Consider the following 15,199-nt stretch of genomic DNA (forward strand, 5'->3'; position numbering starts at 1 on the left):
TTAAAATGTGGAATTCACTTCAATCACTTTTTTGTTTGGTATGACACAAAAATTACCCATAAACTTGGGTTGAATTTTAGGGGAAATGGTCCCTAAAATAGGCTCAGATTGCACCAGAGAGCATCTGGAAACCCAGAGCTTCCAGGGCCCTAAAGCGGGCCCTGGACCCCGGCTAAAAGGACTTCGCGCTCGTGATGTGCGCTTCGCGCACATAGTGTACAGATTTCTGATTTTCAAATGTTGGCATGTATGCTTCATGATTTCGATTGATTATCTATTAAAAAATTGAAGCAGTAGGAAAATGATTTATAATTGACTGATGAATAACAATGATATAAATGCAGCTGACTATCAAGCTAATTTAAACATGCAAATGCATTTCACTGAACTCTGATGACTACCGTAAATCTCTGTGTATAAGGCGCACCTGTGTATAAGGCACACCCCTATTTTGAAGACCAAAAAAATAAAAAATAAAATAAAAAATCAGGAAGAAAAAAATCCGGGAAAAAAAAATTGTCATCTTTAGTTTTAAAACAAACATTATAACTAGGTCTAACTTAGTTCCAATCAGCAAAGTTTTATTGCCACTATGGAGATCTAAAAAACAATAATTATCGGCAAGGTTTTGTGGCCCCTACGGAGATCTAAAAACAATAATTATCGGCAAGGTTTTGTGGCCCCTACGGAGATCTAAAAACAATAATTATCAGCAAGGTTTTGTCGCCCCTTCCATTTATCTGGGACACATCCTTGTACAAGTTTAGAAAATGGATGTTACTTGCTTCATTGTCCAATACTTAAAGGTGAAATTCAAAGAAGATCACAAATATGTCAACTAATGTATCACTAGAAACTGGTAAGCTAACATATGGCCATCGGGCGAGTTTTAGGTCAACTACATATCGGGTGATTTATAAAAAAATACAAGTACAACCACCTCCATAGCAGCTGGGATAGATGTATACGAGAGATTCGCCGGAAAAATAACGATGTTTTAATGACGTCACTATATGGACCAACACTGCCCAAGCAGATGACATCCCATAGAGAATGAACATAATTGCAAAGCTATTATTTCTCAAATTATAATGAGTTTAGTGTATATAAATGTAATGGCATGTCAAACCATTCAAAAGGGGATATGACCTAGCCTATAATCTAGGCGGAGTGCCGAGCTTTTTTCTTTGCTGCTAGACTAACCCTAAGCAGAACGTCTGATACGGCGAGACTACGAACCGTGAGTCGCGAAGCGGCTCACCGCCTATAATCACTGGTCTAGCTTTAGTCGTTGTTTTTTTATTATCGACCATGAATCCGTGGCAGTTTTTCGTACGAAAAAACCTCATGAATACGAAATGAACTCAACCAATCAGAAACACGTATGGAGAAGAGTCTATGCATATGCATATTATAAATCACGTGACATTACGTCATTTTCTTCATCCAAGATGGCGGGTAGTTCATGCGACGACGATCTTCTGCGAGAAAGTTTATCATATGCGGCCAACAAGCTAGGCATTCCTAATGGAAAATTCAGAGAACTGCAGGAATCCGCTATTCGTAGCGTTATTGAAGCCGGCAGGGATATTTTTGTTGCATTACCTACTGGTTTTGGAAAGAGTGCAATATACCAAGCAATCCCCTTGTGCTGTGATTTTCTACGCCACCACAGATTCTATGATCATGATGACTCGAGTCAAGGGGGAACCACTAATTTGTCATTGTAAATTTGATACGATAATTGTTTTACCATACAAAGATATATGTTTTATTGTTCACATAAAACTACAATTTTTTAATTTTTTGATATTTCACAGTAGTAAAATGATCATTTTAAAGATTTTTTTGGTTTCATCTCCCCTTCTTCCTTTTTATTACCCCTATTTAATAATGGACGAGCGCAATCTTTTTTCGTTGCGGTTTCTTATATCTGATTGGTCGAACGTAACATAGGTGTACCTTATTTGGTAGGGCTGTTGAATGATTCATAGATCCGCCATTTTGAATATATATGAATATTGATTAGCTAGACCAGTGATTATAGGCGGTGAACCGCTTCGCGGCTCACGGTTCGTAGTCTCGCCGTATCAGACGTTCTGCTTAAGGTTAGTCTAGCAGCAAAGAAAAAAGCTCGGCACTCCGCCTAGATTATAGGCTAGATATGACCTGATTCGAATAACTAAAATTTTTTGCTTGTAAATACACAGGATAGGGGTTAATTAACCATCAAAGAAACCAGACTTTCAAATTGAAAAACCCCTGGCATGATATTAAGGATGGCATTTGTTCCCTCTTGAAATACCGAACATACCCCGGTCTGTGCAGCTGAATATACAATGGCGTCTTATTTTGTTTACAAGCGACAGATTCCTTTAGTTTTGTATCGCTGCATTTGTCATAAAAATAAAACCATGTGCGGGTTTAGAGTGAGGCAATAGATTATACATTTAGCCTGACGGTAGTGAGGTAAGAGAAAGAACTCAAGAGAAGATGAAAACACAGGCACTGAAAATGTGTGAGATGTCATGGGACATCGTCTGCTTGTGCAAGTCATGTCCATACTGTGATCTCACACATTTCAGCAGCGTTCGGAGAGCTCTTCAGGTGCTATGTCGGGGCTGTATAGTAAGCGTTTTGTCATTTATAATAATCATTACTTCGAATGTTTCCAAGCATTGAATTTTGATAACCTTGTCGAATCAAAGTTTCAACTTTGCAATAATGAAAATAAAGTTAGTTTTTAAAATCAATGAATATCTACTTTAAATGATATCTCTAAAGATGTTATATGTGGAGATGTATATAGTTAATGGCCTATTGCTGTCTGTAGTTACATGAATTGATATTAAATTTCTCTATTCACAAAGGAGATAATCTATATATTTTGTATATGTAATGTGTATATGTGATGTGGCATGTATAGTTTTTGAATAGCAGTGGGCATGATATCCTATTCTATAATCTAGGCTGCTGAATGACTGAACAGGTGTATAATATACTTTATACCTTTGCTTATACCTTTCTAGGGACAACCAATGCTTGTAAGTAGTTTATAATTGAGTTTTTGTTTGGAGAAGCCTTTTGCACAAGAGTACCATTTTGTACTTTCTGTTGAAGCGTTTTGTTCTTTGCCTGACAACTAACTTTTATGATGGGTTATGTATTAAAGGTGGGCTTCTGCAGGATAAATATAATTATTGCAAAGTGAAAAGCCCACCAGAAAAACAAATTCCTCCTTGTAATTTTTTTTAAACCAAAATATAAAATAGCTTTGCAGGGGTATGTGATAAGCTGTGGCTATTTGCATTCAGCCATACATTTTCCCCTTCCATACAAAAGACTGTCCCAACCACAGACCTAAAGTTTGACTTATAAGAAGTAATCATGAAATTCACACAAAGGTAGCTACATGTTAGTTATGATTTTTGACATTTCTTTCTTTTTTCCTTCATCTTTAATGTTGAATTATGAATTAGAGCTTGGAAAGCATTGCCTGACTTAAGAGTTAACTAACAAGTGTTACTATACAGAATTGTGTTTTCAAATACTGCCAACTTTATATTTTGCTTTGAAAAGATATTTTGTGCAATTGATTTTTTTTGGGGGGGATGATGCAGACCACTTACACAAATTAGTTTTGAAGAATACTGGCAAAAATTTACAGACAGGGCAACCTCACTGTTATGTAGTAGATGAACCTTCTCTGCATGTACCTTATCTGCAAGGTTTTGTTGCCCCAAGGAGCTCTAAAAACAATAATAATTGGCAAGGTTTTGTTGCCCCTACGGAGATTTAAAAACAATAATTATCGGCAAGGTTTTGTTGCCCCTACAGAGATCTAAAAAAAATAATAATCGGCAAGGTTTTGTTGCCCCTACGGAGATCTAAAAACAATAATTATCGGCAAGACTTTGTTGCCCCTACAGAGATCTAAAAACATTATGTCTTCATCAAAATAATTGAATGCTTTAGAATTTATACACTTGTAAAAATATGTGTATTTTCAAAACGGTTAAACGAAATCGCCCGTATACATTTAACGGTTAAAAGTTTAGCACAAAAAATGTAATGACTCGGGCTTATCAAAAACCACTAAAAAGTAACATTTTGAGGACTCAAAATATCCTGTACCTGGGTATAAGGCGCACCCCCGACTTTTGATTTTTGCCGACGAATATCAAGCGCTACAACAAACCTGTATTTCTCTGTATTTCTCTGTATTTCAATATGTTGAATGATAAACAACAACAGCAACAAAAGCCACCACCGCAAACTCCTTTTTTTATTCTCCCGAATGACCATCAACCCTGTATATATTCTGATAAGTAACAACAACATTGTTAACAATAACAAATAACAGCAACAACCATCACAACCAACCTCCTTTTTCTCTCAAATAACCACATTTCCTATATGTTCTTGACCTTAGATCCAGCTGAAAGTTGGAGAATCACAATGGTCAGACAAATTCTCACTGGACACAGTGGGAAGTTCTGGCTTCATTTCATGCAAGATGTCCAAACAGGACTATGAGGTGAGCATCTCCAACCTTTCCAATTTTTTGATTTTTTTGAATTTGTTTAATTAAAGAATGAAAAAGAAACAATATTAATTATTGATACCAAACTCATTGTCTTACACTTGTCATTGTACTTCACTATGTAATTGAATTAGAAATGTCAAATTACTTGTTTAATCACTTGTGAAGACGTCTTTGATCCAGTTCATACAATCATATATATGTGTAGTGAAAGTGCTTTCCTTAATTTTGCCTAATTCATTGTGTAAAATTTTGTATATGTATCCATACAAGTGTTTCGAACATAAATCATAGTCTAAAGTTGTGACCTTTTGTAATGCTATATTGTGATTTACTGTTGCTCATTAATTGTTCATAATAACTTTTTATTGAATTTCTCATATTTGTCTCCTTCTGATAAACAAGTTCCTTGAAATACATTTGATATATGAATAAGTAGACTAGAAGGCTTTAGATCTTTTATCAATGCTAAAACTGCATGTTGTTATGGGGCTTTTAGCATGATTGTGTTATACATCAAATAACACCCTTATAATTAGATATTATCTGTGATATGTCATGGTTAAAGTCTTAAACAATCAAATTGATACATTGGGACATATTTTGTTTGTATATGACAACCAACATAGAGACAGACAATCACATTAAAAGGGTAGTTGTCAAAGGGTCACAGATAGTTCTTATTCCAAGTTATCCTTCGATTTATCTGGAACAAATCCTTGTACAAGTTGAGAAAATGGATGTTACTTGCTTCATTGTCCAATACTTAAATGATATCTCTGAAGATGTTACATGTGGAGATGTATATAGTTAATGGCCTATTGCTGTCTGTAGTTACATGAATGGATATCATATTTCTCTATTCACAAAAGAGATAACATAAATATTTTGTATGTGAAATTTGGTGATGTGGCATGTATAGTTTTAGAATAGCAGTGGGCATGATATCCTATCCTGTAATCTAGGCTGAATGACTGAACAGGTGTATAATATACTTTTATACCTTCGCTTGTACCTTTCTAGGTATTAGGACTTATGCTTGTAAGTAGTTTATAATTGAGTTTTTGTTTAGAGAAGCCTTTGCACAAGAGTACCATTTTGTTAACTTCTTGTTTAAGTGTTTTGTTCTTTGCCTGACAACTAATACTTATGTGATGGGTCATGTATAAAGGTTGGTTAGTGCAGGATTACTGCAAAGGGAAAAGCCCTCCAGAAAGAAAAAAAATCCTCCTTGTAATTTTTGTTTAATGCTATAAAAAAAAAAAAACTTTGCGGGGGTATGTGATATTCAATGGCTATTTGTATTCAGCCATACATTTTCCCATTTCATACTAAGCATGGTCCCAACCACAGGTTTAAAGTTTGACTTTAATAGAAGAAAAAAATCATGAAATTCACACATAGGTAGTTACATGTTAGTTATGATTTTTGACATTTCTATCTTTCTTCATTCATCTTTAATGATGAATTATGTATCAGAGCTTGGAAAGCATTGCCTGACCTAAGTGTTAACTAACAAGTGTTGCTATACAGAATTGTGTTTTCAAATACTGCCATCTTTATATTTTGCTTTGAAAAGATATTTTGTGGATTTTTTTTGGGTAGGGTGATGCAGGGCACTTACACAAATTAGTTTTGAAGAACACTGGCAAAGATTTACAGACAGGGCAACCTCACTGTTATGTAGTAGACAAACCTTCTCTGCATGTATCTTTTAAAGCCCATCTGCAGCAGTTTGGCCAGGAGGGGTTAGACCACACAGAGTGGTCACTGAAAGGTGGCTATCTCATCAAATATGCTCTCAACTAACATAAGAAAAAGGGGATCATGGGGGAACAACGGTCACCGATTAGCATTATTTGCTATAAGAGGGCACAAGTAGCTATAAGTAGTGCAGTGGGGCTTTAATTTATTCATAATTGTACCTCTCAAATGCTTATTTTCATTAAAAAATGTTGTATAAAGCCATTTGCTCCGAAGTCGCCAATTTTTTTTTTTTTTTTTTTTTTTTTGGGGGGGGGGGGGGTTGTAATAGAATCTGGTAAAAAATATTGACAAAGAAACACAAATCTAGCAAAATACAGAGAACAAGAAACCTGCAGATGAACAGAGAGATAAGTTTGTGGATACCCTTAGAAAATTTGCAAAGAGAATTAAAAAAAAAATTCTTTAACAAAAACTAAATATGTAAGTTCAGTATTTTGTAAACTTGTATTCTTTGTAATTCTTTAACCTTTTACTCCAAGCAGCACTGATTTGCTTAATCACTCTATTTGTACTTCAGCATGCTCACTGTTCGGTTATGATAAAATTGGCATATTACTTTTGAAATATTCGAAACTAGATTTTACATAAAGAGATATTTCATTCTCTTGTGAATAGAAAATTGGGTAATCAGATAAGGGTATACCGACTTCATATTGATGAACTAGACTAGTTTGACTAAATATCCCTGAGTGGAAAGGGGAGTTGATAATGAGAATTCTTTTTCTCGGTTTGTTTTCACTTCTCATTTGCTTAATTTATTTGAGTAAGAAGTCAACTATGCTTATTCTTCTTATCACTAGTCACATAAGAACTCCAATGCATGCCTGGCTATGAAACTAATTTGTTTATTTTGATAACAGTGTTTATCTAGCATAATTACATCAAACAATACATTCAGTTTCATTTAGGATCTCGAAGATTCCCAATAGCCTGCATAATGCAATATATGGATATAACAATGACCAATGTTATACATGTACAGTACATACATGTAGGACTACAATCTAATCATGCCACCACTACACATTGCAAGTGCATTTAGATAATAACTGTTATCCTTTGCTTGTCTCCTTGATTCAATTGCTGTTAATGCACTGTGGCATTTTATCTTTTATATTTGAATATCATTGAAAAAGTTTTCCAAAGAGTCTGGATATTTTACAATTCAGAATAATTAACCGACAAAACAAATTATAATGGACACCAAATTATAATAGACACCAGAATTACTTTTTTCCTCTTTTTTTTTTGGCACTCAATATTTCTCTTGTATATCATAAGATATATATTTCATAATTTGAATGGGAAAAGTTGTCAACCCAAGAAAAATAATGTTTAAAGATATATTTGCATGTCGGGGGAAGCAGCTTACATGACTTTCCCTCCTCTCTTTAAGCAGATGGTGTTCATAATTCATTACTATTATTTACTTTTTATTTTACAGTATGTCTTTTGTCTACAGTTGAAATAACATTGTCAGGTTATAGAGTGAGATATCAAAGAGTGTTCTGGCTTGTAATTAGGAAGGAAGGGATGAGTTGAGTTTCTCAGAAGTTTGGAGACAATTTGGAGTTTGGAGAATATTGAAAAATGTATTAGACATAAGGACAGTAATTCACTTGTCTACATTTGTAATCGTTGTTGTCATTGTCTTTTTTGTGCAGTCTTAATGTGCACCAGTTGATCATTTGATTCATACATTACAATGTTTAAACATTATAATCATGTCTTTTTCATCCATTTTCATCACCAATCTTTTTTCCAAACAGGCTCAGGGAAGTGGCATACGACGACCAAAAAAATACAATGTAAAACTTCTGCTTCACATTCATAATTTTTTTTGTATTACATGCATGCTTTTTGTTCTTTCTTTTGTTGCGGTGAAACCAGTTTGCTTTTTTTTTTAAAAGAAAATCATTATGAGTGAGTAAAAGGAAGTGTTGATTTATATAACATACATTTCCAAGTGCATGTGGATTTGTTTGTGCTATCTATGTCTTGTTGCAAATGATTTATGTTTCCTTCTCTCTTGCTCTTATCTGTTCCTCAAAGATTTTGAGAGATTTCTTCTATCCAGCCTTTTCTTTGTTTTCTGTCTTGAGTTCCTGATAGCTATTTTGATTTAAAATAAAGCGGTGGATAATCAAAGAAAGAGAAGCTACAGATAATCTTAAGAAATGTATTGTAATGCTTTCTTACCTTGCTCTAACAATTTGCCTTTAAAAATAAAATTCCATCTAAAATATGCTGTTAATTAATCAAGTTTAAGGTTTGCTTTGGTGTGGAAGAAGAAATGAGGTGTGCAAGGTTAATATAAAAGCTTGTCTTGAATTTTAATTTTTTTGATGTGGAATAAGAATATGCAAACTCGAATCCAACAATTATAAATTCTGATGTCCATAACCCAATACTCATCAATGGTCCTGCATACCATAAGGTTTTTTTAGCATTTGGAAGTCAGAATGCTTCTTTTTCCTTTGTGATAGATAAATCATATAAATCACAGAAGAAGTGTATTTCCATTACATATTTGACCATGAGGCCTAAAAAAAGAGATGTTGTATTGCCCTTTAGGTAGGTGCCAAAACATGGGTCGGTCAGAATTTTTTTTTTTTTTTTTAACACTTTAAAAACAAAAAATAAATTCTCACTCTTTGCGCTGATATTTCTCAGTTTTGAATGCTTTAATACATATTTTGTTATTCATTAAACATTTTTTCCTAAAAATAAGATTAATATGTAGAAAAAAAAACTTTTTTATAGAGCCGACTGTAGATTTCAAAAATTGTGGGTCGGTCCCAAAGGGCAATACAACATCTTTTTGTTATAGGCCTGATTAAAATTTAAACCTTACAAAGTTGGTATTTGACCAGTTTGTTCAGATGTATTATCGATGAGCTATAAGAAACCTGATCAAATGATTGCCATGCCAAATGATAATCATTATTTATACTTTAAAATTCATCATGCAATTAATTCTTTTTTCCTAATAGCAAGCTCGTATTTTGTTACTAATAAGCGTGCATCATTGATTGAAAAGGTTTTATTAATTGCACTTCGCAGCCAGATGGCTGAATTATAAACAATTTACATCCCTTGCTGATACTTAATCTAGCAACATATACTAAATGAGGCAATTTGCAAATGATACTTTCCCTCTAAGGGAAAACTATTTATGAATCAATGCACTCTGGTTTTGACAATAGATTGAGACATGCATTACAACTGTGATGAACGAATTTGGATTTAATCCTCTCCCTTAGACAAGAAACATTTTGCTTATTTTTAAGTGACAATGATGCCTATATCTACAATATATCAAACATTTGTCTTGGCTCTAATACTATGCTTTGCAATGAATTACCACAATGGTATAAAATGCAATTCACAAAGCATAATCCTCTAAAATATTATCCATTAATAGACCACAACTTCTTTATTTTTTAATTTTTTTTTTTTGAGGTGGGGGGGGGGGGGGGGTTTCAAATGCAAAAAAAAAAAAAAAAACTTCATGAGCTACTTCTAGGGTATGGAATAAATAATTGTGTACCTTTGGGGAAAGAGCTATTTTAAGGTGGGGGAAATGGAACAGTTAACTGATACTAGTAAGCAAAAATATTAAGGTATTAATCTTATGTGAGCATGAGAATCATTTCTTCTTCATTGTGTTTCTATTCTTTGACTTCATTCATGTGTTGTTTTATTTTTTATTATTTCATTCTTGAAGTTGTTAGCATCATTTTGGTGTTCTCTTCTATCCATGTGTGTTAATCATCTTCTTTCCACATGTGTGTGTGTGTGTATCATCAGTATCATTATCATCTCAATCATCATAATATTGCAAGATGCCATTTTTAATTTACAAGGGATGTGTGAGAAGCAACTGCTTTATCAATTTCTATTACAATTATTTGTCTTTTAGCATCTTTAAAAAAAATGTTTAAACAAAATATCAATATTCCCTGTGTACATGCATGTTGTATTAAAGTGGATTTGGGACTAAGAATTGAAAATGATGAAACAGCTATTGTCAAATCAATTTTTTTCCTCTAATTATCAACATTTACTAGCATGATGGTGTCAGTTTTGTAAAGAAGATACTCAGAAATGATGTGATGTATAATACTAAATCTAATTGTAATGTTGATGATGATGATAAAACCTTAAGTGCTTGCTGTGGCCGAAGTGATATTTTTTGCCCCAATTTGATGGTACCCTATTTCCCATGCTGTTCCCAGAAGTGGCTGTAAAAGTCGTAAAGTGTGAACTTAGATATGTTTGAAGGAGCTTTTTTTTTATCATTTTTTCAAAATGTTGTGAAATGTTGGAGATTAATGTTGTTGGGTAAAATGAGGTACATGGTGGAAAACTTTTAGATTTGTTTTCTTTTAATTCATTAAATGGTAGGTCTTTCAATTGCAATGGGTAATCGATCAATACCATTGTAACTTATGTCTTTACATTGTTTGTTATAAATCTCTGGAAAAGTGGCATAGATTTTACTTGGAAATTTACCAATACAATATTGATTCAAGCAGTGATCCTTTATTTTCTTTATCAACACTTAATAGGTGGCTTCCTTATCATTTTACCTACATTTCCAGTGGAATGAATATAGATTGCTCAAGTACTCGACATATTGAGGATGTTTTGTTCTGGCTCGAAATTTCCAGCCAGTTTAGGGAAAAACTATTAAAGAATGTACCTGCAAATATATATTTTTCACTTTCACAATCATAAGAACATCATGAACCAATATACAATAACTAGGGTGTTGCTCAAAAGAAATATTATATTTTGCTCACAGTGTTTTTAATTTCTTTTTCTTTTCTCCGGGGATGGTTATAGATCAGTGTCCAGATTCAGCTGAGTAACTTAGGTTTCTCCAAGGTGGTGATGTTCACACCTAGATATCTTCTGGTCAACCAAACCAACTATGATATCTGCTGTTCCGAACCACAGGGAACATTCAAAGATGTGGCTGTCGGACAGGTAAGAGCTAGGTTCAAGACTCGGTCATCGTAGTTTATTGTAATAAAATCATTTCATGGGGGGAATTGTTCTTCCATCTCCTAAACAGACTGTATCAATCCCAATATGTTCAAAGTGCTTTGGTATTAATAAAACATGCTAGGTGTGTTAGAATTGTGTTAGATAATTATGTTTGGGGGAGATGTAATACTTGGGACAAGTCAGTTTTTGTTGCCAGTAGAGCCAGAAATATTATTGCTATCTTTTGTTGCCCTATGTAAGAGTTATTTTTGACTTTCGTGTGAGTGGTGTTTTATTACTAACTTGGGAAGTTTAAGTTTCTTAAACTTGGTATGGCTTGTTTTTCCAATCTCTCTCTCTCTCTCTCTCTCTCTCTCTCTCTCTCTTTTTCTCTCTTTCCCATTATCTCTCTTTCACTTTCTCTCTCCCTCTCTCTCTCTCTTTCTCTCTTTCACTTTTTCTCTATCTCTCTCTCTCTCTCTCTCTCTGTCTCTCTTTCTCTCCCTATCTATCTCTCTATCTCCCTCTTTCACTTTTTTCTCTCTTCCCCTCTCGCTCACTTCCATACTTCCCTTATATGACTACAGTGTGTACCTTTTTGGCCTGTGGACAAGAAAGAGAATGACAAGCTGGTGGTGATGAAGAAAGACGGGACAGAGACATCTCTTCCATTTAACTTCACAGAACCACAGACTACAGTACTCAGACTTCCAGAGGTAAGCTGAAAATGATTGTAGAAAGGGAATCAGATATTCAGAAGTGAAAGGAGATCTTTAGTATGGTTATCCTTATCGTAAAAGGGGCACTTATAGACATAGACCTTGTAACTTATTATGCATTGTGATGTATGAAGAAAAAAACTAGTTACTAGCGTAGCATAGAAATGTCCTTTGAGTATGAAATTATGTTTTTCTTGTGACTATTTTCAATACAATATGATTAACAAACAAATTAAGCTAATCAAAAAGTTATTTGTAGTGGTTCTTGAAAATAAAAGGTGCTACAGAAATGAATATGCACATGCGAATAACATATTCCCTTTCCCTCCTGTTTTGTCCTGTTATACTTCACTTGATTTTATGTGTGATTGGTATCAGACACAGGCTTTGCAGGTAGATAAAGGAATAATGGGCAAATAACACATCAAAATGACTCGGTCCTGTGAATAGATACATATTTCTTAACAGTTTTCTTTTGTTATAATAAAGGCATACCATGTTCATCATAGATAAATGTATATGGTTAAGAAAACAGGCTGAATCTTTCTATTTTACTCTTGCAATGGGTTTAAAATCATTGTTTCTGTCTTTTCCAAGATTGGTGGTATCATTGTCGAGAGCCAGGTAACAGAGACAGCTACAGTCATCGCTTTCAAATCCTTTGCTGTGGGTCACTTCACTACCCAACTGGTCAACCATACACAAGATGTTCCTATTACATTCACACAGTTGTAAGTTTCTACCTAAGTTACAAAAAGATTTTTTTATTTTTATAATGTTAATTGTTGTATGGGTTGCCGGGAGACAAGATTGCTTTGGTAAAGGTACAGTCATAGCTTTCAGATCCCTTGCTGTGGGTCACTTCACCATTCAACTAAACAACCATACAAACGATGTTCCTATTACATTCACATTGTAGTCTGTAGGTCCAAAAAGATTGGGTTTCATTTACTGATGTCATTTAAATCTTCTGATAAGTTGCAGCATTTATTAGAAAAGAAATGTAAAAGAAAACAGTATGAAAAAAAGAAAGGAAATAGTGCTATTCCTGCCACCTCGATCCATAATTTCAACTAGAGCCTCTCAGTACGTGGTATATTTCTTTATTATTGTAGGACATTTAATAATATGCAAAATTCAAATGCAGGTTCATAACTAGCTTGAAAGGAACAATTATCAGTACAGAAAGTGATAAAATATTAAAGTTATAGTATGTCATCTTGCTGTAATATAATATTAAGGATATATTGACTGCTTTGAGAGGCATAGTGGTTTCTATAGGGTCAAGGGAAACTCACAACCTGCTATGACCCCAAGGCGCTTGCGCCGCGGGGTCATAGCAGGTTGTGAGTTTCCCGAGACCCTATAGAAACAACTATGCCTCGAATATTAAAAGCAGTCAATATATATTTTATATACCGAAAAAAGGGAAAATGTTGACTCACCCATTTAGGTTTCCATCTCTTTGAAGTCATGAATATTAACACCAACAATAACTTGTGTACAGTATGAAATCCAACAACGGAAGTCTGTTAACATCTCCGAGGTCCGTGTTGACATTTCGCAAGAACTCTTCAAATATTTTAATGCCGTATTTTACTGCATACTTCGTATTTTTGCTATCAGCAGAATCGATTAAGTCTTGCAGCTGAATGTCATCCATAAGTTGAAATCTTGGCATAGCTGTGTCCTCCATTTTGCCTCTTTATTGACAAAAAATTGGAATACAAAAAACCCCAGTATTTTGCGATCGAGACTAGTACACAAAATGGCGATCGGTCGTCTGCGCTGCGTGGATTGGTAGATTCGTCGCCTGAATGCAGCGACCAAAATCGAATTGCACTCCAACACCGTTAACTGTATTGCGCATCGGTCATCGCACAAAAGAAACTTATACGGTAACACGTAAACCAAAATGGGGATCGCAGCAAAATGACGTCACGTTTCACAGCCATGGAAAAAGTGCTATGAAAAATGGATATAAACCGGTAGAGCCGGGAAAAATGACTATGAATTTCAATTAGCGGGCATGGTTAAGAACATGACTGCATTTTTAACCAATCAGAAGACAGGATTAGTAAAGAATCTTAAAATGAGGTATATAAAAACGTTTATTATTGCTTTCTTTTGTGATGTAGTGGAATTGAAGATAAGATGTTCCTAGCCCCAAGGGAGATGGCTGTATACACATGGCAAAACCCTACAGGCAAGCGACAACTTGTATGGACAGTGGATGGCAAAGATAGCAAGACTGATCTCAAGAAGGTATGATACCATGTACAATCTTATTTTAACAATAGCAGAAATGTTATAAAATTTCCATATTCGTTGGTTTTCATAGCCCCATTTCATGTTGCATCAAAATCATTTCATAGAAATTTTACAGTTTTTCTTTTTCCTGTAAAGACAAGATTTCCCTACCTCTATAACTCCTTGGATATTTAAATGCCTGAAGAAGTCATGTAGGTATTTTGTATTATATATATCACTGATTTATTATCTTTGAAAAGGAGTATTAAATACAATTATTAGGCATGGAGCTAGTTAATTAGAGTGTTGCGCAGTTAAATATTGTGAATATGACTATTAGCATTGTTCATCATCTTGACAGAATTCAAATCTTCATAAGCATCACTCAAGTATCAGTTGCGATTTTGTAATCTTGTGATTCGACAGTTCTTGAAGTTGGGAGCAATTTTTAATAACTTTGAAGGAAATGTTAGGGATCAAACATTCAATATGACATCTGAAAGTTTCCAATATCAGAAGATGATCATTTACATTTGTCTATCAATTGTATTAGTATCTGTTGCAAAGTAGTTATGTTTCATTAAGTATGAATCGTCCTTTCAAAAAAACATGCATAGTGCTATTAACACTAACACATAATTCATTGCACATTTGTTGTATTCATGTTAAAATATCTTACTGTATTTTCGATGTATTGAATTTTTGTATCTTTCCCATGATGATAAATCATTTCTTTAATTTTTGTAATTGATTAATAATCCAGAAAGCATGTCATACTACTTGTACCATATCAGTAAGTTAATATACATTTAATGTCATAGTTCTATGTGAAAACTATCCTGTACTTTATGTCCACTTACATGTTGTCCACTGTCTGTTGCTATATTGCTCTGTCTGTCTGACTGACGATCTTCCTGTCCACTTTTGT

The 15,199-nt window shown here is 34.1% G+C and overlaps 1 protein-coding gene across 7 annotated transcripts in view; it reads left to right on the forward strand.

Moving 5' to 3' along the window:
- The window catches only part of LOC575234 (vacuolar protein sorting-associated protein 13C), an 86,871-nt gene that overhangs the window by 57,314 nt on the left and 14,358 nt on the right, over positions 1-15,199 (forward strand). For 4 of the 7 annotated variants that reach the window (XM_030973326.1, XM_030973327.1, XM_030973331.1 and 1 more), the window contains 8 exons: positions 4,433-4,537; positions 5,567-5,584; positions 8,080-8,118; positions 11,159-11,302; positions 11,890-12,018; positions 12,619-12,752; positions 14,160-14,286; positions 15,035-15,064. In XM_030973326.1, coding sequence (XP_030829186.1) covers positions 4,433-4,537; positions 5,567-5,584; positions 8,080-8,118; positions 11,159-11,302; positions 11,890-12,018; positions 12,619-12,752; positions 14,160-14,286; positions 15,035-15,064 — 726 coding nt within the window. The remainder of the gene's footprint in view (positions 1-4,432; positions 4,538-5,566; positions 5,585-8,079; positions 8,119-11,158; positions 11,303-11,889; positions 12,019-12,618; positions 12,753-14,159; positions 14,287-15,034; positions 15,065-15,199) is intronic. The other 3 variants (XM_030973329.1, XM_030973328.1, XM_030973330.1) reach the window with 3 other exon arrangements.

This window comes from Strongylocentrotus purpuratus, unplaced genomic scaffold, assembly GCF_000002235.5.
Source record: "Strongylocentrotus purpuratus isolate Spur 01 unplaced genomic scaffold, Spur_5.0 spur5_scaffold_6, whole genome shotgun sequence".
NCBI lineage: Eukaryota > Metazoa > Echinodermata > Echinoidea > Camarodonta > Strongylocentrotidae > Strongylocentrotus > Strongylocentrotus purpuratus.